The sequence below is a fragment of the Doryrhamphus excisus genome, chromosome 8, assembly GCF_030265055.1.
Source record: "Doryrhamphus excisus isolate RoL2022-K1 chromosome 8, RoL_Dexc_1.0, whole genome shotgun sequence".
Taxonomy (NCBI): Eukaryota; Metazoa; Chordata; class Actinopteri; order Syngnathiformes; family Syngnathidae; genus Doryrhamphus; species Doryrhamphus excisus.
In genome coordinates, this window is record NC_080473.1 from 17067864 (window position 1) to 17093912 (window position 26049).

General features: G+C 40.3%; 1 protein-coding gene across 5 annotated transcripts in view; it reads right to left on the reverse strand.

Moving 5' to 3' along the window:
- Positions 1–26049, reverse strand: part of LOC131134774 (neurobeachin-like) — a 189247-nt gene that overhangs the window by 149487 nt on the left and 13711 nt on the right. For 4 of the 5 annotated variants that reach the window (XM_058080375.1, XM_058080378.1, XM_058080376.1 and 1 more), the window contains exons 2-10: positions 14522–14753; positions 14347–14447; positions 14115–14210; positions 12648–12769; positions 9454–9580; positions 6047–6166; positions 5009–5155; positions 832–1029; positions 625–758 (exon numbers count right to left, since the gene is read on the reverse strand). In XM_058080375.1, coding sequence (XP_057936358.1) covers positions 625–758; positions 832–1029; positions 5009–5155; positions 6047–6166; positions 9454–9580; positions 12648–12769; positions 14115–14210; positions 14347–14447; positions 14522–14753 — 1277 coding nt within the window. Of the gene's footprint in view, positions 1–624; positions 759–831; positions 1030–5008; positions 5156–6046; positions 6167–9453; positions 9581–12647; positions 12770–14114; positions 14211–14346; positions 14448–14521; positions 14754–26049 lie in introns of those variants that run through there. The other variant, XM_058080377.1, reaches the window with a different exon arrangement.

The following is a 26049-nucleotide window of genomic DNA, read 5'->3' on the forward strand; positions in this document are numbered from 1 at the left end:
TAAAAATAGCCGTCTATGTGAAGACTTAGCATTAGTGTACAACTGGACAGGTTTTTCACTCATACCTAAAGTTTGCACAAGCTGTTAAGCTTTGAGGGAGGAACTGAACACTTGTGGCATTATTGTTTTGATTCGTCTGTTTTCATACTATTTGAGGATGAGTGGAATCACACCAGATATTAAATCCAGACATTATTTGTAGCAGAATCTTCAAAGCTTCTGAGCCCAGCGGGATTTACAAGCACTCGCTCTAAAAGGGCCCAACAAACAAATCAAGTGTTGGCCAGTGAGCGGCAGGGCTTCTATGAAAAAGACCCTTCAAATGCCAAAGCGGGAGTGGGAGCAGAGACAACTTCAGAGGCGAGGGAGCTTTTGGCTTGGAGGGTTTATGCTGTTGTAATGTGGTGTGCAGCCGCCGCTGTGGCTATCTGGTCAAAATGCTGGCGTTCAACCAACATGGAATTAGAACAGAGCTCTGACGCCATTCGGAGCGCAGTGGGAGAGCTTTGGAGTGGCCAACACAGAGAAAGGAAAGAGCGCAGCATTCATCAATGTGTACGTTGCAAAGTGAATATATATTGTAACTGCCATGTAGTCTCATCGTCATCTTCCCCCAGCTCTCACCATACAGTGCTCTCCACTTGGCTGTCGTTTAACTGATGGTAGTCCAGCTGGGCAAACAGTGGGAAGAGAACCTGTATGCCACCGATGGAGTGGATGGCGCGGTGGATGGAGTGAGTCACTGTGGCTTTCACATCCTGGAAATGTTCAAAACAAATGACATTTTAACACGATTTGTAAGTGACAACTATTTTTTATTCCAGTACTGACCTGTAGCATAAGTGCATGGGGTGAATGGACAAAGATGGAGGTATTTTCCCGTGGCGAAGACTCCAGACAGAGTTGTGCATCAGTGGCCTTGGAATTATAAGTGAAGGCGATGGAGCTGGCCAACTTGCCGTCATACAACACTTGCTTGTGGTGTTCCGCTAGGTGGATGTCGCTCTCCGATTTGAACTTGAATGTACTCTGGAATGGGAGGAAATCAAATAAGGATGAAATTAAAATCAGATATGTACATAACTGCAATTTGCTGGCATGTAATTCTCAAATACAAAATAATATAGATCATAGCATACAGAAAAACTGAAGAATGTCCTACTATGTCCATTAAAGAAGCTAAAAAAAAATCAATCGAATGTAAATAAATTTACTGTACCATAAGGTATATGAGCTTTGTGTTAATATCTAATAATTAAGGGTGGCACAAGATCTCGTGTTGCAAAATCTTGTGAGATTAATCGTGGCAAGAAAAAACAACTGGTACTATAGTAAATTAAGTAATCACACAATACCGGCCTCCAAATATTGCCATGCGCATGCTCGTTTGTTTGGTGTGCCTCTCGACTTCAAACAGTTGAGGCTTCACTCTGTTCACTCTGTTTCAGCACCTTGGCATGTCTGTTCCATAGAATTAGGATCAGTATAAAATCCTGAACGGAACATACATTCATTCATTCATTCATTCATTTTCTACCGCTTATCCTCACGCGGGTCAAGCGGGGTGCTGGAGCCTATCCCAGGGCACATAGAGACAAACAACCATTCACATTCATACCTATGGATAATTTGCAGTCACCAATTAACCTAGCATGTTTTTGGAATTTGGGAGGAAACCGGAGTACCCGGAGAAAACCCACGCACACACGGGGAGAACATGCAAACTCCACACAGAGATGCCCACGGGTGGAATTGAACTCTGGCCTGCATGCTAACCCTCAAAACAGTATTCCCTAAAATAGAATAGAATAAGATGCCTTTTATTGTCACCCTTATTGATGCCTGTTTTATGCACAATGAGATTTGAGGCAGCTTCTTCTCAGAATGAGTATGAATGAATAAATAAATTCTATAATACTAAATGTATAACAATTTATAAAAAATAATAAATGTGAGTGTGAATAGTTGTTTGTCTATATGCGCCCTGTGATTGGCAGGCGACCAGTCCAGGGTGTACCCCGCCTCTCGCCTGAAGACAGCTGGGATGGCCGAGGGTGGAATCGAACTCGGGTCTCCTAACTGTGAGGCCTGCACGCTAACCACTCGCACGCCGTGCAGCCCTGATCGGAACACGCCTAGTATAAATATATATTTGGTAACCAAATACTCGCCAATAAAAACTGGCTGCAGGTTGAAAATTGCCCCCCGCTGCTCTTTGGACACCCGTGGTTCACAGCATTTTTGTTTTGTGTCAGTTCGTACTGTGTGAATTATTATTTTATATTTGGTAAATGAAAGTTCCTTATTGTCAAGTCGTATAAAAAATGCATGGAAGTTGCCTGAAGTGCAGCATTAATAGTTCCAGCTGTACTCACTTTTCCAACATCCTGTACCATATCTATGAAAAAAAAACAAAAAAAACATACACAAGAAATAATGTATTGAAGCATTTTGGTCGTTGTGTGATAATTGGCTAGGAAATAGGAAAACAGCCCGTGAACATAGACATTGCACATTGGATGTTTAAATCTAATTGAGCTCATCAGCAAAACAATTCCCTGTAAAGAGTTTAAAAGGGAAATGCGAATATGAGTTAAATGCCTTCTTTCCAGTCTCCCAGGTGATGAAAGAGCATAATAACAGTTGTGTTCATCTACTGTGATCAAGTGTGAATAGAAGCCTACATGCATCACACTGTGTAACCTCTCTGATCCTAAAAACATCTCAGTTCATAAGAATATATGAGAAGCAACAAGCTGCGGACCCGCACTGCGACGCCAGCACGGCCCCTGTGTGAAAATAATGATCTCATAAGTTGTGGCTGAAAACACCCCGCGGCATACGAGCGTCAGCCCATTGGCCAGCCGGTCTTATAAAAGACTGCTAGCACATTTGGACATTTTCTGTCCTGTGCCATAGGCTATCATTGATTGTAGGGTTTTATTGCAGTGATGCTCTCAAAGGAATGGTTGGTGATATGGCGATAAATCTGGCTGGACCACATAACATTGGTATTCGTTGGTATGAGGCGTGTCGGAATAGGTGAAAAAGTTACTATACTGTAAAAGACAACATAGCAACTTGTATGAATATGGAGAAATATGGCTTCCTTTAAGCGTCTGCTGTATCCATGAAGGTAGTAACAATAAAAGTTAAAGCAATATGTAATATCCTCTAAAGCATTTAGTACAATTTTATTGAATTTAGTAAGACGTGTTTTGGAGTAATACGAATACTTACTTTCAGTGCAAAATTGGCAGTGCGATCGAAACCGTACCTCCTGCCTTCTGTCCCATTGCACCACCGGGGACTGACAGGTGAGTAGGTGAATTCAGCCAAATAGAAACTCGCGAAATGGAAACTCCAACGACTCGTGCCTGATGGTGGCATCTTTAGGAATTGTAAACAAATGTGGCAGGAAACGGGCCTAGCAAAGTAAACAGAGTGGCAGACCTTGGGGTAGGGCTTATAGTCACGCTCTTCTGTGATATCACAAAGGCGCAGTTTTACCACGCCTTTTGAAACTGTACCTTTTGAGTAGGGATCGACCGATATGATTTTTTTCGGGCCGATGCCGATACCGATTTTTTTTCCATCACCCTTGGCTGATGGCCAATTTTGCTTGGGCCGACATTTGTGGCCGATACTGCTTTTACTTCCTCAATTTACATGAACAAATAACAATGATAACAATGGTAACAAATATTACAGGTCATTTAATTATTATCAACTTTAAAAGGAATAAATATTCAACCATGTGCAAAACATTTCTGTCGTAGTTTAGGTTTTATCTAGCATCGATGTGATGACACTGCACCTGGGGGCGGGGTGCCGCGACTGCGTGTGTAGCAGGGTCCTCCGGCAACACAAAGCTGCCGGGCGGATGCCTGTCTGTAAATCATGGGGCGGAAAAATACATCGGCGAACCCACGCGTGTATCTGCCGATACCGATTCAAGTAAAGAACGCAAATATCGGCCCGATATATCGGCTGGCCAATGTATCGGTCGATCCTTACTTTTGAGCCATCCCAAACTTCTTTTAAGGATCACTTCCAAATGTGCAACCCTCATTATGCGAAACTTTGGCATCGTTTAACACGAGACTACCACATTCTAACTATATTTATAGGTCAGAAAAGTGGAAAAAGCATAAAAGATCCCCTTTAAACTAACAATGAAATTATGTGTTAGACATCACACAAGGTTAAAAGCAACAGTACATCAAGTGTATGTGTCACAGTGTACATGCTCCATTAAAAGCCCCTTATATGCTGGAGGACTTGACCTTCCTCTACCTATATTGGCTTTGACATCCACCCCCATTACTAACATCCCATTGAGAGCTGCTGTTCAATGGAAAGCCTTATTGGATGGATGGTAAAACCTGGCATCAAGCACTATTACAAAGTGAATTTTAAATAGACCCTGCTGAAAATCCTTACTGACATTGTCAGAGAGGAATTCATTTTAAAAAGACGTTTATTATTGTGCTTGCACTTTTCAGTGGTGTAGACTGAGAAACATTTGACCCATGTTTGTTTGTGAGGGAAAACGTAATAGAAGTTCTTTTTCTTTCTCGTTCGGGTTTTCCCTTCAGGGGTCACCACAACAAATCAGTCTCCTCCATCCAACCCTGTCTTCTGCATTTGTCTCTCTGCAAGGCCGCTAACGTGTAATGTCCTTCTGATGTACTCGTTCCTGATCGTATCCATCCTGGTCACTCCCAATGAGAACCTCATCTCTCATCCTCATCTCTGCTACCTCCAGTTCTGCTTCCTGTCTTTTCCCAATTTTGCATTACAGGGTTAGTGGTGAGGACTAAAAAGAAAACTTTGAACCTCTGAGAGTCTGGTCTATGTAAGTATGATTATGGAGTATGCTTACTATGTTTATTGACTTTGTCAGGATGGAAAAAACAATGCTATAGCACTACAGCAGAGCATAATCAATTGAATACAAATTAAAAGAGCATAAAGTCTAATTTGGCTGTCCTCTAGGTCATCATACCTTATAGCCTGGGCCCAGCTGATGGATAGCAAAAATCTGTGCGGGATTCAGAGCATCGCCAAACACGTAGACAGCTCCCAACTGTCCACAGAAGACTCTGTTTGCATCGGCCGTCTCAGAGGAGCCCAGAAAACACTTATCGTAACTCTGAAAGCAGAAAAAAAGGATGACATTGTTTCAAAGTTTGGGACTGAAGGGGGTGGGGGAAAAAAGCAAATGGACTTTTAACAATGATTGAGTAGAATATACAGCCTTTTCTCCCTCCTGAGCACCTCACATCTCTTCAGGCACATTGCGGTGAATGAGTCACAAAACTTTGACCTCAGAATATCATAAATGCAACCACCATCCGTGCAATGTTGTGCAGTGAAGCTTGATTCCCCATAGGAATGAAATCCATTTTCCAAAAATTAGGACTCAGTGCAGACTTTCGGGAAATGGGAATACAGCGGTGATATCATTCTGAATAAAACCTGCTGCTATTATGACCGCTATCATCGCTCCATTTGAACGTTATTTTACCTAATGCACTTCTTTTAATGACTTTGCTCCACCTCACATTTGAGATTTCCCTTTCTTTCTTTTTTTAATCTGCACAATGCACAAAATAGATGCAGGCCCCGTAGTACATTTTAAATATGTGTATGTAAAAAATATATATATTTTACTTGTATTTATTATTTGCTTGAAGAGCTTGAAGATGCAATCTTTTCCCACACATTACTAATATCTGCAGTCTATGTGATGGAGTATTTCATGAAGCACACCGGCCAGTTAAGCAATCTGAGTTCCTGAGTGTAAATGTGAAGCCTTTTTTTCCTCATTCAAACATGCAAATGGACTGGAGAGTGAAATATTTTTCATGCATGTGTGATCATCCCTTATCCGACTCTTTGTAACACATCTACTGAGCATATGAATATTCATGAAATGGAAGACATTTGAAGACAGATAATGCAACAAATGGGTGCCGTTGAGGATGCAATGCGTTTCTTTTCCCCGACAAGTATGCACTGACGAAACGAAGAGTGTACTTGCATCATTTGTGTTAACGTGCCAAGCCATGTCTCCATAAGAAACCAGTTGGCCGTTGACGTAACAACGGATTTCGCTGTTCCTCCAGCGGCTGTAGACATGAACGATGCTAATCATGTACCACTGAGAGTGAGAGAGAGAAAAAGAGAGAGAGAGAGCACAATCACAGTGAGGAGATCTCACAACAGACATCAAAGGAGGCCTATTATGTAAAAGTGACTATTTAATGATGTTCTGACAGTAATATGTGGCCCTAGGGCCTGTTTATGAGCACCAGGAGTCAGAAGAATCTATCATAACCCTCACTTGCTCCACTCTTGAGAGAGGAGGCACCGGAACCATCAGTTTGGAAATTGCTGCTTTGCATGAAGAAAAAAAAAATCCTTCCTCATGGATATGATACATGATACCATCCCCGAGCAACATAAGCCCAGCCCATGTACAGTATGTCAATAAAGCAGGCTTCGCTACAGTGAATAGGCTAGCCCAGCATGATGTTGCAGATCAAGGGTATCAAACTCATGCCGTGGAGGGCCGAGACACTGCAGATTTTCTTTCAAGCCGGTAACCAAAGCAGGTGATTTTAATGATCAACACCACCTTCAAATTGAGGGAAGGAGCTCATTAATTAAATCACCTACCGGAGAAACCGGTTGGAGAGAAAACCTGCAGTGCTTTGGCCCTCCGTTGACACGTGTGTTGTAGAGGGTGGCAACATTCGAATGCACGTCAAGCATAATATGCCTCCTCTTCCTGCAGAAGACTGCAGAAGCTCGCTGACATAATGCCCCCCATGCACTAATATTTATCAGCTCATGATGACAATTTGGAATTTTTTGCTACTAACATTAGCTATCACTGAATGTATATCCTGTCATAACCACATATTGACTCCAAATTGTCGGTTGCTTGACGATGAGTGACAGCCATGAACGTTACAAATTTCCTGCAGTATAATTTCATTCATTTCCACCGCTTATCCTCACGAGGGTCGTGGCGGTGCTGGAGCCTATCCCGACTGTCTTTGGGCAATAGGAAGGGTACACCCTGGACTGGTCACCAGCCAATCACAGGGCACATATAGACAAACAACCATTCACACTCACATTCATACCTATGGAAAATTTGGACTCCAATTAATCTAGCATGTTTTTGGAATGTGGGAGGAAACCCACGCATGCACGGGGAGAACATGCAAACTCCAAACAGGGATGGCCGAGGGTGGAATTGAATTCGGTTCTCTTAGCTGTGTGGCCTGCGTGCTAACCACCGTACAGCCTGCAGTATAATTTGTAATTGTGAAAAATAGGCATTTTGTACATTTGTACACATTCTTTGAAAACACTATTGGTAACACAAACAAGCCGATAGTAGCGTTCTTTTACATTTTTTTGTTTCAAAAAATGTAATTTCGGAGCATGTTACATACAATCCCTTTAACATGTGACCGTATCTTCCTGTCCCACTCAATGTTACTTTGTTGTGGGGGATAATGACATTGATTACGCTATGTCTATTACATTGTGTAAGTGCAGAGGCACAGTGTATAAATGGATAATGTGCACAATAGTGCTATATTGGAGCCACACACACTCTTAAATATGAACTCTGAAGGAACTATAGAGTAGCCATTTATATATTCTATGTCAGAACCTCCATCATATGGTGCTAAATGTTGAAAAACATAACCGTGCATCAGGAGAAACACACATTTTAATTTAAAGCTGTAGGAGAACCCCATACAGGCACGAGGATTGCCTTCTAAAGTTCGGAAGTCTGCAGTGGAACATTGTAAATAATAGATTGCAGGAAAGGCAAAATAATAAAAAAAGGAATGGCAGTCTGTTTGGCTGTCTGGCTGCATTAAAAGCTGTGACTACAGTTTAGAGAAACTCATTTAAATGAGGTGCAAAGATCATTATCAAAAGAAAAAAAAGAGACATTACTTTAACAGCCGTGTGTGTATTTCTACTTCTTAGGAATAGCATCCTGCATTTGTGTGCATGCCTGGTGGTGTAAACCGTTAGCAAATGTTACAGTTGGCTGCGGTTTCTCATTTAATGGATAAAGGCACACTCTTCAGTAATTCTCTCTGTTGATGCACAATCAATGCAGGAATTAGAAAGAAAGGATAAAATACATACGAACAGCATGCTATCTCTTTTGAATGAGACTAGCCTGAAGCCTCCTCTCAACCCCATGTAATAGGTGCCTCCATGTTTATTGCTTTGACCTAAGAAGGCCACTACGAGCGTGCACTCACAGAGGTACGGACAATTAAAGAGGATTCATGGTTGACGGGGAGTGGGGGAGAAGGCAGGCCAGACGGTGCCAATTTACATCCGCATTCGCGCACAGACGCCTCAAGTCAAAATCAATTAAAAGCTTATTTCAACACGTCTGGTCTTCGAGGAGTCATCTCCTGTACGTGAGCTGTGCCAGCAAGTGAAGTGTTGTAATTGTTAAAATTGTTGGACATTTTCGAGTGAAAGAAGGCTACTTTTATCACCACAATGATATGCTTCAGTGTCACTATACGCTCGTGGTAAAGTTATCAAACGAGCTGACACATGCACTCCTGAGCACAATTTTAAGACCAGTTATTACCGGTGCCAAGCGCAGTCCAATAACCAGACGGCATCTGCAGAAGGGTTTGAAGAAGAAAAATAGTTTGCACAAGCACTAAACTTGGGGCAGTGAAGGATTTATTCTTTGATGAGAAAAAAACAAATAACCTTCATGGTCCTGATGGCTTCCAACATTACTGGCATGACAAGGAGAACCCTGAGATGTTCTAAACATGTCACAGTAGAGGGGGTGCCATCATGATCTTCCGGTTGTGCAGGGTCGTCAAACAATAACTGGCTATGCGGGGATGTTGCAGGGTCATCTGTGAGGTTATGACTGAGTTTTTCCAAACACTGCAGCTCACAATTTTACTTCTTCCAGAGGAAAAATGTCTCTCTTTTGGACCATCCTGCGGATTCCCCTAATCTAAATTCAATTGAGAACATTTGTGGATGGCTGGCAAGGGAAGTTTACCAAAATGGACATCAGTTCCAGACAGTGGATGCCCTCAATGAAGCCATCTTCACCACCTGGAGCAACATTCCCACTTGACTCACGGAAACACCGGCATCAAGCATGCCCAAACGATTTTGAGGTGATTAACAAGGATGGCGGAGCTACTCATTACTGTGGCCTTTTATTGAACATTTTATTTCTATTTTTTGTTTTTTTCCTTACTCAAATTGTTTTTTTTTCTTCTTTTTGCAGTTTGAAGCTCTACTTACAACCTCCTTAACTGGTCTTAAAATTTTGATCAGGAGTGTATTGTGCTTTATTGTGTTGCTACAAAGAAGAAGCACAACAACAGGGGACGTGTTATTAAATGCCAAAGCTGCACTTACCTTTCTAGGTTGAAAATCATACTTCACGCAATGCTGGAAACCTTTTCCTTTAGATTTGAGAGATGTGATAATCAGACAGTTGCCCACAAAATGCGCAGAGTAGCCGATACCCTTACTGGTGCGAAAACTGTAAACAGAAATACCTGCATGTGTTATCGAGTCTTCAGCACTGGGTATTAAGTCTCATTTATGACAACTAAAAAGATAAATACATGGATTGGGTATGAGATCATGTATTTTTCATCACTTTGGCTTCAGAGTATTCTAATGGATATTCAGAATAAATACATAAAAATCACACAAGAGTTATAACACACATGTAAATGGGGGCCTGAGACACTGCAGTTCCTCCAGCAGGTGATTTAATTGATGATGCCAATGTTTTTTTAAGCAGTGCTAAGTGATGCTGGCGGGTATTTACTTCTGCAGACCACTTGTACGGCCACTATAGAAGAAATGGCGGTTCATTAAATAGAAACGTCTGAGAATTGGACATGTGTGGTGGTAGACAATCACAACATGGGGCTCGGGTACAAACACCAGACGAATTTGAACTGTGTTAACCACATGCTCTACTGTGCTACCCTGTGATATAACTACTCAAGAGAGTAAAATGAGGGCACATTTTGCAGGTATAAGATCGAGTAGCAAGTGAGAGGGAAGCTTAGTGGGTGAGCAAACACTCCTGACGCTCTCCTGGTTTAATCCTTCCACTGTGATCTTTCTGATAAGAGATGGTCCATGCAGAGGAAATGACACCTGTACGGCACACTAAACAAACACTCACTGAAGGCACACAAACAACTCTGCACATTCATTTCTCCGCTGCAATAAACTCTCTGCACTCCCACACTCTTTAGATCTATCGCCGTCTTCAATCTTCAGCCCTCCAGGAGCACGTCCCACTGAGATCACCTACAATGACCTCTGCCAAGGCAAACAAACGTCTTTTTATGCTGTGCCTGCTGACACCTTGCTTCAAACCTATTGTGTAGCAAGTGCTACGACATCAGTGCTGTGTCAAGCCAGCTTGTGATTACATATCAGGTGAAAAGCTGCAAACCTTGGTTCACTTTTGAAGTCAACACATTTTTTTTTATTGTTGACACGGCCTTGCCACTGCGCTCAGAGAGGCCTGTGAGTGACGCATAAGAAAAGATTAGCTCGACATATCTCACTTTTGGGGAACTACTGCCACCTGAATACACTATATACACTGAATATTATGTACACTATATATATATATATATATATACACACACACACACACACACACACACACACACTATATATATACACACTACATATATATATATATATATACATATATATATATATATAAAATTACCATATAAATTATTTTATATGGTACTTATACACAGGAAATTACGGCACATGCTGTGCTATTTCTTTTTTTTTTTTTTACTGAGGAAACATTTTCTTTTTCTCAAAATGTAAGACTTATATATATATATATATATATATATATATATATATATATATATATATATATATAATAATATAATATATATATATAGTCATTCATTTATAAATATATAAAAGTCTTACATTTTGAGAAAAAGAAAATGTAAAAAAAGGAAAAAAAAAGGAAAAAAAAAAAAGAAATAGCACAGCACGTGCCGTAATTTCCTGTGTATAAGTACCATATAAAGTAATTTTTCACTCATTGAACCTTGCAGGTTGCACAGTCATGCAGCTAATTTATGACTAACACTTTTTGACATTTTGACGCTATGTATATACCAGCTACTCTTGCACACTTAGAAAACCTAAACCTTTTTATCTTGATTTTTTCATCAAATTTTCTGAAGTACAAAAACACATACAACCAACAATAAGGTCTCATTTTTTTTGGGAACCCCCACTCATAGTGACAGGTTTTCACCACTGCGTCATGCAGGGATTGGGACAGCAATATAAATGCAATCTTCAAGATTCAATACTCTTAATACACAATATAAATAAATATAAATGTACTTATTTGTTCATATATGTTCACAAAGCAATGAACAACTTCATGCTTTGTCTCCCTTCTGCTTTTTGTTCGGTTCTTCTTGCGACGCGCCGCATTCAGGCGCTCTCGTAATTGTGTTAGGCGCTAATTGTTTTTAAATGTTTACCCCGCTTTGGAAACATAGGGTGTAGGTTGATTGGTCTGTTGTGAAACGCTGTGCTCAGGTGAAAGCAGTATTTAGAGTGTGTCACCTGGCATTCGGAGCCAGCACATCCACACCCTACAACTCGGAAGCTACACATTGACCAACAAGTTTCGGTCCATTTGACCTTCATCAGACATATTAGATCCAATACATTATTTTATGTTATTATTATTATTATTATTATTATTATTATTATTATTATTATTTATTTTAGTTATTCAAATAATAATAAAATAAAATAATAATGTATTACTAATGTATTATTATTATATTAATGTATTATTATTGTAGTCATTATTAAAATAATAATAAAATAAAATAATAATGTATTATTAATGTATTATTATATTAATGTATTATTATTTTAGTTATTATTAAAATAATAATAAAATAAAATAATACTGTTATTGCCCTTCGACAGGTGATACTCATCAAAACAGGTCGCCACCTAAGTCCCCGGATTGGTTGCCCGCACCCATCGGGGACATACATATGTGTGTAGGGCGGAGATGGGATCTAATATGTCTGATGAAGATCAAACGGACCGAAACGTAACCTAAATAAACTCATGAATGAGAGCGACAAAGTGTGCGGGAACCTCTTTTTGAAAAAAAAAACAAAAACAAAAACATTTTGTGACATCATTCTGCATACTAAATATCCCATGTTGTAACATGAGCACCTGCTACCTGTAAAAAGATGTGGCCTATGTATGTACAAATGTATTTTTCTCTTTAAATTTAGTGGGTACCAGTGGGTACCAGTGCCAATATACCAGTGAAATTACAGTACTCATCTGCTTGATGTGAGGCTACATCTACATTTAAGGTGTGCAATGTGTACGCCGCTTGCCAAACACTTGCTCTTTGGAGTGCAGCAATGAGGTCCTAATTAGGCACTAAAGCAGTTAGAATGACTGGAAGGTTTCCCATCTTTTGGGGTCTCTTATGTGGACAGACCGCATTCTGGCAAAAGGCTGCCCCCAAATACACTCGTCGCTTGTGGTGTGCTCACCAGTAGAGATAAGGTTTGTCCTTGTCCACGTTGATGTTGTTCAGGGGATCCATCCTGAACCAGGTGTTGAATGTGAAGCCATTCTGATAAGGCCACTTGGCGATCGGAGGTAAAGCGATGGCCTGGGGAGCCAGAAGAAAGCATACCTGAAGTTTCAAGGGGTTTTTGTCAAGCTACATTTATGGCCATATGTATGAAATGTTGTAAATGATCGGAATAAAATCAATCCTGCTAAATACTGTATGTATTGAGTGTTCTGCTTCTTTTTAATAAATACAACCTCTACCCATGTCAGACATTGAAATTAAAAGACATTAAAAGTATTGATTCAAAACGGATACATTTCCAAACAAAATGAAAATAGTTTACACTTTCCACAATTTTTCCAAAATCATTGAAAAGGTATTCAACAACAGGTCAGACAAATTGAGAAATTAGAATGAATTACTTATAGACAGCCAATACAAAAAATGTCAACCTCAATGGCACTAAATCAATAACGGAAATTACCTACGCTATATGAGTGCAATGTTTGTGGATCTAACAAAAGCGTTCAATACATTCATACATTAATTTTCTATGCCTAATCCTCACAAGGGTTGCAAGGGATGCGGGAGCCTATCCCAGCCGTCTTCAGGCAAGAGGCGGGGTACACCCTGGACTGGTTGCCAGCCAATCACAGGGCACATACAGACAAACAAACATTCACATGGACAATTTGGAGTCACCAGTTAAACTCACATGCATGCTTTTGGAATGTGGGAGGAAACCGGAATTAGAAAAAAATAATCACAATTAAACTACATGGGTATTGAGTCAGAGGGTCATTTCTGAACTGGGTAAAAAGCTACCTAGGAAAAAGTAAGCAATATGTGAAGAGTCTGTATGTTTAAATATATCTTGTGGCGTACCCCAGGGTTCAACACTGGGAACAAAACTGTTTACCCTATATATAAATGACATCTGTGCAATCACTAAAGACCCAAAGTTAGCATTTGCAGATGATAGCATCGCATCTTTCTTCTGGAGAAAGCACACAAGAGCTAATGAAAAAAAAAAGTCAGTTGGAATGACAATACTAAAAAATGCTTTGATTATCATTTCTTATGACTAATTTAAGTATTACATTGTTATTACAGATATATTTTGCTGTTTTACATAATACTGAAACAGTTAGCTTATTACATTTGTATGACCAGGAAGAGGTTTCCATCTATGTATTGGTTTCTGTTCCACAGAACAACAACATGAACAGAGTGAGCCCTTTTGTCAGTCATGCAGTGTATTTGTTTTGTTATGGGTGGATGCAGGCTGTCAGCATAGTAGTAAAATAGCAGGAATTAAATCAGTAGATTTATATATATTTAATATTTAGTAGTCATACATTTTTCCTTCATTGTACTCTTAAATGTATCTTGTCTCGTCCTTATACACAACGCATATTTAAAATAATGTATGACGACTTACAGCTGCACTGCGACCAGGGAAGTTGAAGAAGGCATCTGGCCCGTGTCTCTGAGGCATCTGATTGAGCACCGACAACATTTTGACAGCATGTCTGGGCTGCACAGGAGGTACACACAAATACACAGCTCATTGATGCATTCAGTGTGAGGTCAATTACACAAGACCCCAGGGAAGTCCATTTGAAGCCACGTGAAGTGACAATTCTGTCCACCCGGTGCCTGTCATCACTCACCCAGAGGCCGCCTTCCCCTCGCAGCCTGCTGAAGAGAAGCTTCACCTCCTTCACCGTGATGCTGTAGCTGGCCAGCACTCCCAGCATGTCCACAAGCAGGTCTTCAAAGACAACGTCCACATGAACTCATTAAAAAAACAGTAATAAAGCATGGAAACGAGTCTATGATCCACACCTGCAATCATGTCGTCCACTGAGCTCATCCTGAGAAGCACCTGTTGGATCAAGCCGACCTCTGTGCTCATCTGCAGGTTGCGCATGCTCTTCCGTAGCATGGCAGTGAGCATGCTCCAGAGTTCCGCCTGGCAGGTGACGTCGCAGTGCTCAAGCAGCGCCGGCAGGCAGCCAATGCCATCTGCATCTTGGATAATGAAGTTGGTCTCCAAATCGAACTCACCAACCACCAACTGTGGGATAAGACGAGAGGCACACCTGAGACGTGTGTGTGGCATGAATTGGAGTCTGTAATCGACAATACCAAATTGTATTGAACCTCCGCAATGAGCAGTGGAGTTTGTCTTTGCAGTTATACACACATGCCATATTTCCACATATGGTACCCAGCATGTATTCAAAGTATACAACCTCCTTATACACCAAACCCATTTTGCTGCATTCAAAACATGTACATGACCAAACGTTACATTCACAGCATTAAATGTAAACAGCGTATTCCACACAAGGCTGCTAAATGTCAATCAAGGAAGTGTGTATGTAAATGACACAGTATAAACTTCAGATTCTCTGTGTTTTTTTTTTTTCACTATAATGAAAGTGGCGCTGATTCCAAATCAGTAATATTCTGATTGATTGGGATTTTAGTGCAATCTTTGCTAAAATAGAGTCCATTCTATTTTCATTTGTATGTTCACTTATGTTGTTTGATTTATTTTATTTAAAAGCTCTTGATATTCCAGTTACAATGTAAAATAATCTTGGGAAATTAAGTTGATTGCTTTTGACATGGAGTACTTGCATTATTATGCCATCATTAAATTAAGGAAAAAATGGTCTACAATAATTTTCATGAAAAGTATCGTTCAGAAAAATGTGGATCAGGCGTGTTTTTTTAAGGGTCACTTAAAAACCTTGCCATCTCTGCTCTGAAGAATATTTGCTTCGACTCTTAGCATTTTTATAACTCTTCAATTCAGACATGATGCCTGTAATTAATGACAAATGAACACAAATAACTTAGACAATGAGCACATTCTTAAGGTGGAGATGTGCTTTCTAAGTAAAGTACAATGTAAATGGAAGTTGGCAGTTATTGTACATAAAACAGATGGCTAACCTCACATTTTTTGTAGCTTTGACTGTGCTGGAAGTTGCATAATTCAGTACAACTTGGGTTATACCGTTTAATACTGTCCTGTTTATATTGTTATTAATTTTCTACTGCTTATCCTCACGAGGGTCGGGGCATGTTAGAGCCTATCCCAGCTGTCTACAGGCGAGAGGCGGGGTACACCCTGGACTGATCGTCAGCCAATCACAGGGCACATATAGACAAACAACCATTCACACTCACATTTATTTAGTATTATAGAATTTATTTATTCATTCATACTCATTCCGAGAAGAAGCTGCCTCAAATCTCATTGTACATAGTGACAACAAAAGGCATCTTATTCTATTCTATTTTAGGGAATACGGTTTGAGGGTCTGTCTGCACAGCGGACCGAGTGGTTAGCGTGCAGGCCAGAGTTCAATTCCACCCTCTGGCATCTCTGTGTGGAGTTTGCATGTTCTCCCCGTGTGTGCGTGGGTTTTCTCCGGGTACTCCGGTTTCCTCCCACATTCCAAAAACATGCTAGGTTAATTGGTGACTCCAAATTGTCCATAGGTATGAATGTGAGTGTGAATGGTTGTTTGTCTATATGTGCCCTGTGATTGGCTGGCGATCAGTCCAGGGTTTACCCCGCCTCTCACCTGAAGACAGCTGGGATAGGCTCCAGCAGCCCGCGACCCTTGTGAGGATAAGCGGTAGAAAATGAATGAATGAATGAATGTTTTGAGGGTCAAGTGTCCAACAGCACCTAAAAGAGGTGGGAGGTCATTCTTCCATTACTAAAAAGGTTTTGATCAGAATTTAACCACCCATGAAAATAAAATTGTCTCTTTTTTACAGAGAAGTGGAGAGCAATGGCGTTGCGATGACGCTGCCACCCTTTTAGTCACAAATAATCTGCAAGAAAGTTGAAAACAAAAAATCAATACCACAGTTCATCAAGTTCAACAAGCATGAAATTAGCCCATCCAAAGAAGCTCATGGTGTGTGTGTGTATGTGTGTGCATTTGTGTGACTTTATACAGTATATAGTATATATATACGTATATACATATATATGCACTGACAACAACATATTAGTAAGCATCAATGTGAGATGGTGGAAAAGCCAGCGCACATTAGTGTGATTGACAGCTAATCGCATAGGTAGGATGAAAAGTAGCAGGAGGCAGTGGACTGATACAAGTTTAAGGAAATCATAAGGTGAGCATCACTAAGAATTCCATTTTAGTGGTTGGAGCGGAGCTGATCTGCACAAAAAGACATTTTCATGGGTGGAACAACAAAAAGTAGAGCTTTAAATAAGTTGTTCCTTGACATGCAATTACTAAAAATCTTCACATTATCTTTTATTTCCTCAGCTGTAAATTGACTAAGAGGTTTACCACGGCAGTTTTTTCTAGAGCACATAAAGCACGCCACTGTATTTGTATTCAGACGGAGCATCGCCAACAATGAAAGAAAGCGTACATTGCAAGCTAATGAGGTGGTGGTAATACTCATGTCTGAGCTGCAATTGTAGAAACAATGGGCTGGTGACTGAGGAGGCTGAAACAAATCCATCCTCAAACAAAGGCGCAGGGTTGAACTCCTATGGAAGATAACAGACTGGGGCTAAGCTGGTGTTCTGCATGCAGAAAGTGGCCATTTCCGCCAAGTGCCGTGTGCCACCTTGCACGTCCAGCATGCAGACAAGCCAGCGAGAATAAATTACGGCTCCTCATCCTTGTCATGCTGCATCTGGTGGCCACATTTATGTGGCTAGCGGTGAGAGCTCCGCAGAATGGAAGCAGTTTTGATCGGGCTGAATCAAGCCTCTGCTGCACAAGGAGGAGGGAGCGAAAGGAATGAGGTCTAGACCAAACATCATCACTCTGCAACGCTGTAGCCATTAATCAAACTGGCACGCAGGCACATCACGACCGGCACTAGTGGTGTAATTGCAGATTGCGAGCTTCGGAATCGCTCAGACTTTGCTGTGAGGGGTAAATACAGACACAAATGCGCTGATTATGCACTTAAACATGGAGTGCAAAGCTTTACTCAGGCACGGAAAATCAGTTGCAACAAGAATAAAATTGCATTTCAAGGATGTAACTTTAGAATCAATGCAAAAACAAAAAAAAAAGAGTTTATATTTAATTACCGGTCCCATTGACGCAAACAACATGCTATTTTTTCCTCCCTGAAAAACCTGAAACCTGAAAATTACATTGTCATCTTCTATTTAAGGTCCAGACATTTATACATTAAATGCAAACAAACACCTCCCCAATCAAGTCACAGCTTTCCCGAGGTAATCAAAATATAGATATAGCTCTGGTAATGGTAATGGTTTTATTTCTTTTGAACAGCATCAGATTACAATTGAATGCATCACATAATCAGTTCACAGTTCCACATGTCCAAAAGGAGTAGGAAGAAGTAACGCTTATTAAATTCTACCCCTCCATCTGGTACTTTTACAGTAACTGTTACATTTGTTCACTTCCTGCTTTCTATAATACAGTTTAAGGGTTTTTTTTTTGTTTTTTGCGTTTTTTGTTTTGTTTTGTTTTGTTTTTTAATAATGTACCTTGTACCGAAGTACGAGGTGATAGAGCTCTAGATACATACAGGACCCAATTCTTGATAAATCGCCTTTTTACCCATCCCGAGACTACAAAATGCCAAAAACCAAAGGAAAATCATCTTTTAACAAACATGGACATGCACATTTGTCTCACATTTGAGTCTATTAGCATGTCAACCCATAAGCATTCACATTATACCAGCTAAATCTTGTGTCTTTGCTTCAAATGTGAATCATCAACATCAAAAGGTATGCTGTTTGGATGCCCCAGATTTCAGACAAGCACAATAAGACGTCTGGGAAGTCTTCATCGTGTGGCATCCCGCTGAGATGGAGCTCAGACTCAGCAGCCGGCAGTTCACACCGTTCGAACAGGCTCGCAGGACTTTGCAGACAGACAGAAACCTAACCCATTTCTGGAATCCCAGGGGGGAACTAAACCCTCTGGCTAATTGATAGGTTTTCAATTAAGCATCTCTATGCCGGATTACGAAGGTGCTCGAAAGCTCGGTAGAGCTCTGGCTGTAATGATTTGCAGTGATGCAGAAACAGCAGGAAGGGTATTTTCCATTGGGTGGATGGAAACTAATGGGACTTTAATTGGGCTTGAACTGGTGTTGGTGCAGCTACAGCCAGCAGAGCCGTGGCTACTGTAGAGTGACAGCTTCAATAAGCACTAAGACTGACTTCATATAATCACCCCCACAAAATACTGCATAGCAAATCCAAGTGTTCCTTGCAAACTATTGGTTTGCATCTTGGTGCCAAAAAAAATAAAATTCAGTTTCATTGGAGCTCTTTAGCATCCTTCCACTTCAAACCACTTCTGATTAGGCCACGGCTGATGGATCAACGCCATTGCCATGGTGACGGGCTGGACTGTTCAAGCTGGACTTTCCAAGCAAAGCCTTAACACGGCTGCTAAATTGAATGAAAGTAAATATGACTGATGTAGTATTATTTGGGAAAACAGAAGGAAGAGTTCAAGTATCTGAAGCGGAATCCATTGGGAGCTGATGTCCGCCCCCAACATCTGAAATGAATAATATGGGACTCACAGTTCCAAACGCCATACGAGGTAAACAGAAGCAGAGAGAAGAACATTCTGAATGAATTGCTTAACATTCACTCATTCATTTTTCAAAAGCTGCCGCTCTCTGAACTGGCCATTTTTGACGATTTTAACAGATTTTTAAAAATACACACATATACATATGTATGTATGTATATGTATATATATATATATATGCACACATGAGTATACTGTGTTCTTGGGCTATGTAGATATGGCATATACTGAAAGAAATATTAACACTTTTTTGCATTCTTTAGTAATTATGTAGGTAAGTTTCAGCAAAATATCAGTTCTCAGAAAAGGAAGAAAAAAGGCTTTTTGTGACAAGATACATTTTAAGCATTCACTTAAACATTCACTTTGACACAAATTTAGCCATACACATTTCAACAAAATATTTAAACATGATGCCACAACATAGACACAAAAATGGAGCGGAGGCTCTGCAGTCAAAGATAACAGCTGCTGTGAAGGCCGAAAGCTAACTGGGTCTCACCGTGAACACTGTAAAGATGGAAGTACGTTGCCAGTTGAACTTCTCTGCCCCAACTCGACCACCGTCACCCGTCATTACCATCGACGATAAGCCCCTAGCAGTAGACCCAGACTTTAATTATCACCTCAGCATACACACCTAGGTAGTCTACCAAGCCATCTGTGTCACCACACTACTCTAACCGCTGTGAAGCTTAGACCCTGTATCGCCGCTATGTCCAAATGCTGGAGAACTTTTACAAGTGCCTCCTTTGGGCTATCATCTGCGTGATTGCGTACCACACAATCCCTGGAAAGAACTGGTACCAAGAGCATGGCCACCTTTCTTCAATGAGCTTAACAGGGCCCCTTTAAATTAAAGTTTTGAAAAACCCAGACGTGACCATCCCAATCAAGGACTTTAGTCTTATTAACGCAGAAAAAAAATAAGGGTAAAGGAACAAATCACGTTGCAGCCAAGAGTGTTTTACGGTTCCAGAGGGAGGTAGAGTGAAAATGCACAATATCTCTGTAGACCACAACAAAGCCACGGCAGATGTGTGCAGCTCCACCAAGGCTTCATCATGCATTCACCTTGCAGTAAACTCAAGCACCACATTTATTATGTCAGAGAAAAAAACAAAACACTGCAAATGTGATTAAAATCTTGGGAGAGTCTGTACCGTTGTACAGCACTGTAAGGACGCACATTATTTGTTTTTAGAAATGTCCACAAATCTGAATTGATTGCCCCGAGCTGACACAGCTACAGCAATTATTTCAATCAATGTGAAAAAGAAAATTATACATAAAAGCAATTATTAAGCAAGAAGGGTAAAGGTCAAGCAGAAAGAGCAGAGAGGTGCTCTGAATATTTAAGATGCAGAGTAAAAGTGAAATACCGTCCTTCTCTTAAAAAGGAGGAGGGGATATGTATTGCCAGTTCCCAGTGAAGCAAGATGGAAGGTTAAATCGATAGTTGGGGCTTTTCCACATGATCGGATTATCAATTAGATTCTCATTATTGATCATTTGGCATGGAAATGGAACCAAAACAATCACATTTTTGAGCACAAAAATCAGCTTGGTCATTTTGCTTGGACATTAAAATATTAAAATTAAATAACTAAGGCCTGTTTACCCACAAATTAATGTAGAAAAGTATATTTTAGCTTAGCTGTATAATTTGCATAACTGGCCTTGGCGTGAGCAAGAAACCTGAAAAGCAAACATATATTTATTTTTGCCTCACATACGAGATTTTAAATGCTTGATGTTAGCCAAGAGTACGGCAGGTTACCCAGCATGCATTGCCGTTGTGAAGGTAGAATAAATGTTCAACGCATTTTGTGACAGTCTCAAATAGTACATTTGTTTCACACGGTTAAAGGAAATAAACAAACAGTTGAGTTGGTTGACCCTGACAACAACATGCCTCTTATTTATTTTTCCAGAAGTTGGCAACCTTAAAAGTCAATTTGCTGATTTGATTTTATTATAGTTGAATATTTTAAAACCTATATAAAAAACCTGTGCGCCATACTTCAGCCCAGGAACCGCAAGTGAGCTATTTGCCAAACCACACTCATTCCTAAAGAGGAAGAAAGGAGACAAAAGACAAGGAAAAGGAAAAGAGGGCAGTATTGGATATATAATGTACAGTTTATGATGCCACTAATGAGACCGTCCAGAGGCTTGGGAAGGAAACAGGGTGGATAGAAAATAATGTTGCCATTTATTGTGTGAGTATTGATCAGTTATACAGTGAAAATGAGAGAAATGTGAATATTTACAGTTAGTCTGGAGCCCTGCACTATCATGACAGGACCCAAATATTAAATGCAAGTTAATTAATACTCCATCCTTGTTACTACATTTCTTTCAACCCACAAAGTCACCCTGACAGGATTACACAGCAGCGTTTCCTGACGTTGGCCCATGTCAAATGCAACACAAGACACGTGATCTAGTCCCATAACACTAACAGCGGAAGCAAACATCTTGCTCTCCATCTGTGGACGCACAAGCAATAAACCAATTCCCTCTAATTCCCAGCTAATTAGATACATAAGATATGGAGCAACAGTTATGCGGCGGTATTAAACCCAGTGACCTTGACATCTAATTCGCCTTGCATCCAGTGTACAGTCCATACTAAAGTCACATCGATTGAGATGGCTGTAAAAGCTGTCGTGGAGTTTATAGTATATTAGAAGAGATCATTTGGGGATGAACGAAGATTCAAACAGTGGCACAGACATGAGGCAATTGATGCATGCATGTGAAAATCAAGTAAACTAGTTAGACATTTAACTATGAATTGTGCTTTTTAAGAAGTACTTATTTAATAGAAGGGTTCCTGACATGATTCATCAACTTAGCTTAAATATTGGTTTTGTATTTTTGAAAGGGAACGATAAATTCGCAAAACTTACATTTATAGTTCATAGTACTACCCATGACAAACTAGCTCGTAGCTCAGCCTCAAGAACAACTACCTCAAGTTATGTTCTTTGCAGTGATCATTTCACTGATGACTGCTTCGAAGAAACTTCGACATACTCGACTTACATAATGCCTGTTAAACATTATTCCACGATAGTGACAAGGCTCACATATACTCACATCTTTTGACAGCAAAATGTTCTCTGTATATACAATAACAGGCTATAAGGGCCACTTTACACTCATTAAGAAGCCAGTTTAAAGCAATAATTGAAGAATAAGCAACTGCAGAGTCATTTACAATTACCAATGTGTTTGACGGAAACCAATCTTCATCTCCATGTCTTAAGGCTCAAGTCCATGCTTTGCAAATTCTCTATTTCAACAAATGTTTCTTCCTCCTCAAAAACTATTGACACATTGCTCAAATCTTCTAGAATCACTGTCAACATTGTCTGTCTATGTTTGTTTACCTGAGTGATAGTACCCCAAATTAACTGCAAGAGCTAATTTGCAAGGGCTAGCGCCATGACATATAAATGTAATGTTTGCAAATGTACCATTTGCTTTCAAAAATCAAACAATGTAGAAGATAATTACAAACAATATATATACTTATTTAAGCAAAGTCGATGAATAATGTCAGGAAGCTTTATTTTTGCCAAAGGATTTTACATCTACAAGTTGGGCCTCCCTTTGGACACTCCTGTTTTTATAGATTGTTAGGGTTGAGAGCCTGACGTAACACCAACTCTATGAGCAACCAGCTAGTTGCTAAATAGTGTTTCTCACTCAGTTTGACACTCAGAATTACATACTCCCCACAGCGCTTATTAGGAGGAAGAAAGGAGACAGATACGGAGTTCTTCATCATTCTGTGTGTGTGTGTGTGTGTGTGTGTGTGTGTGTGTGTGTGTGTGTTCAAGCAATAAACAACACACACACACATGACATTACCTGACTGGAATCTGTCTATAGTGTCTCAATTCAACAACTACTACCGGTTCTTCACGAAGACAGAGTCACCAATGTGTGGATACATTTTTTGGGTACTTGATTCCATGATTGGCTGTAAAATAATTAAGACACTTTTTTGGCAATAACTTTAGTCGAAAAGCACATCCAATGTAAACCGGGGCGTTCGAAAACCAAGGTACCACTTTTAAAAATGACCCACGTATTTTTGACCATAGCCTGCATGCCATATACAGAGAAGGAAAGCAAAGTCTAATTCCGAGAGGGTGGAATGACAACAGACGCTAATGACTTACTTTGGTGTTTGGGCTTTAACTAGTGTGGGGGCTCGAGAAACTCGAGAACTCGAGAAAAATGACCAGGCTATCCTTGCATCATTATATGTCAGCTTGGATGGGCTGCTTAGCGTACGCTCTAATAAGCAGCAGATGAGCGCGATTAATCTGCTGTTCAAGCAATGGTGGCATACGCAGCAGTGGACAGAGAGCATTTCATACAGACTATAAGGCAGAGGACATTTCCCTCTCTTTCTCAAAAGCCATTAAAGGCTCACTGCTGGGTGTGCGGTGGGAAGTAGGGGGAGGCGTGTCACAAATGGAACTGATGTCCATCATCTGACATTACGAGTTAATTTGTCTCATTGTGTCTAATAGGGCTGGTCTACTCGTTTCAGCCTATGTTAGCAAGGCTTTTAATAAAATTACAGTAGAAGAGAAGAGGGAATACTGACATATTCTGTCCATTACATACATATACACACACACACACACACTATACCCATGCCTATATGTATTTATGTTTTGAAACGCCAGTTTTTAGAAAGCTGAACTTTTTTTCCATTAGGGTCCAATGTGTGAGTTTATTAAGGCCTTGTTGTTTCCCCGCATAAAGTAATACTATTGTGGTCATTCAGCAACCCGCATAGCAAATAAATTGCTTCACTCACTTAATCACAAGGTATGAAATGAAAAGAAGAGAAATCTTTTGTAAGCCTGCTGGTGCCACAGTCTCTCTCTCTCTCGCTCGCTCAACTCTCACTGATGTGTTTATGCTGAGAAGACAGTGAAGAGAAAATGAATGATTCAAGCCCAGCCTGTGGAAAAGGTTTGAGGTACTCATTCATCAGACATTAAAGCGCATCAATATGCGCAGCTCCAAAACAGAAATGTCTTGAAGGCAGATGCAGAAACTTCGCAGTAAAACCTGCTGGTCTGAATAGGGATGATAGGATAATGAATTTCGTGTGAGAATGTTGTCACTAGCAGACAGCAGAGGGCACAATCAATTCAGGACCAACTACTGGTTGGTCTGGATAGATAAAACTAATGGCAAAGAGTCCATTGTACTGGCATGTTTGGGGAACTAAAACCACTTGTCTTCTTTAGTGTCAGAATTGAACAGCCTCATAATTCCTTCATCACACACTTTGTCAGTCTCTCTCTCTCTCTCTCTCTCTACCATTGTCGCTCTCTGTGTATCTTTTGACTCGAGGCAATTATCCTTTTAGCTTGAGCTGCCCATTCCCTCGTGGATCATAATTATTGGGACACAGAATCTTTGACTTCACATAATTTTTTTTTGCTTGTTGAGCCAGCTTTCTCTTTTGAATGAAGTGCAGCAAAAAAAAAAAACACAGGAAACAAGAAAAATCATAAATAGGGCCCTCTGAAGTCCCAAAATTCTGTATTTTCTGTTAATTTTTTTTACAAATCTGTTTCTTTTATACTTTTTTTTGTGTGTGTGCTTTTTGGGTCGGACATTTTATTCACTCAAAAGTCAAAAAGTCTTACATTTATTAATGCAATACATTACTGACGAAATTACACGGCAACAGTGGGCATTGAAAAACATTCGCTTACATTAAAGTGGTAAAACACAATATAGACACATCAAGCCTGAGCTGCACAGGCACAGCCGCACTAGGATGCTCTGCTTACGTAACTACACTCACCCATATACCTTCCATTTACGCTCCATAGAAACAGTTTTTCCACCAGCTTTGGGTGTTTCAGGCTGACATTTTGACATGTTTAGTTGGAGAGGGGGCGATTTAGTGTTGTGATGCAATTCCACCATGATTGAGCAGTCCACACGAATATTCCTTCTCCTCTATAAGACAGCATTTCACTCACATTATGTCAAATTCTGCATTAAAAGGTAAACCTTGTTTTTATTGGCCATTGGCTGTGATTCTGTTAATGTGGAAACCATAGGGCCCTACATAACACACATAACACAGTTAATTCTCTACATGTGTTTAGAAGCTTGTTGCTACAAAATGTTGGTTAAATTAAAAATTGTACAGCCTTAGGAGCGTTCCAATTTACATCTAAACAGTAATTAAATAACACAGCAAAGCTCAGATTGTGTACACCAAAAGAAAAGAGCAGAATGACAAATCAGTCAATTAAGCAGCAACAACAACAACAAAAAAAAACTACAGAAAGGCAGATACTTGCATGTAAGGCCGTTATTGACAGTCTCTTGGCATTAAGTGTAGAAGGAATAATTTAAAAATCAATCAAAGAGCCAGTGCCATTCAGGCTGAGGGGGGAGAAACATGACAAATAGACAAGCTGCGGTACACAAGCAAATGTATCAGAGGCACAGAGTGGACTTGAGCCGTTTCATCAAGCTGCCACCCGGTGTGTGGCAGCCTGTGTGTGCACAAGTGTACTATAGTGAGTGATGGCTCTCTTAACGGTCTTATTTGGTCTACTGTGTAATTACTTGCATCATCACAAACTGTCGGCCTCAATCTGCACAGCATCGCAAGCAGAATGCAGCACACGGAGAGAAACGTCAACAAAGAGGTGTTGTCATTCACACAGATGGACACTCACACATTTCCGCCAGACGGTGATGCAGGCT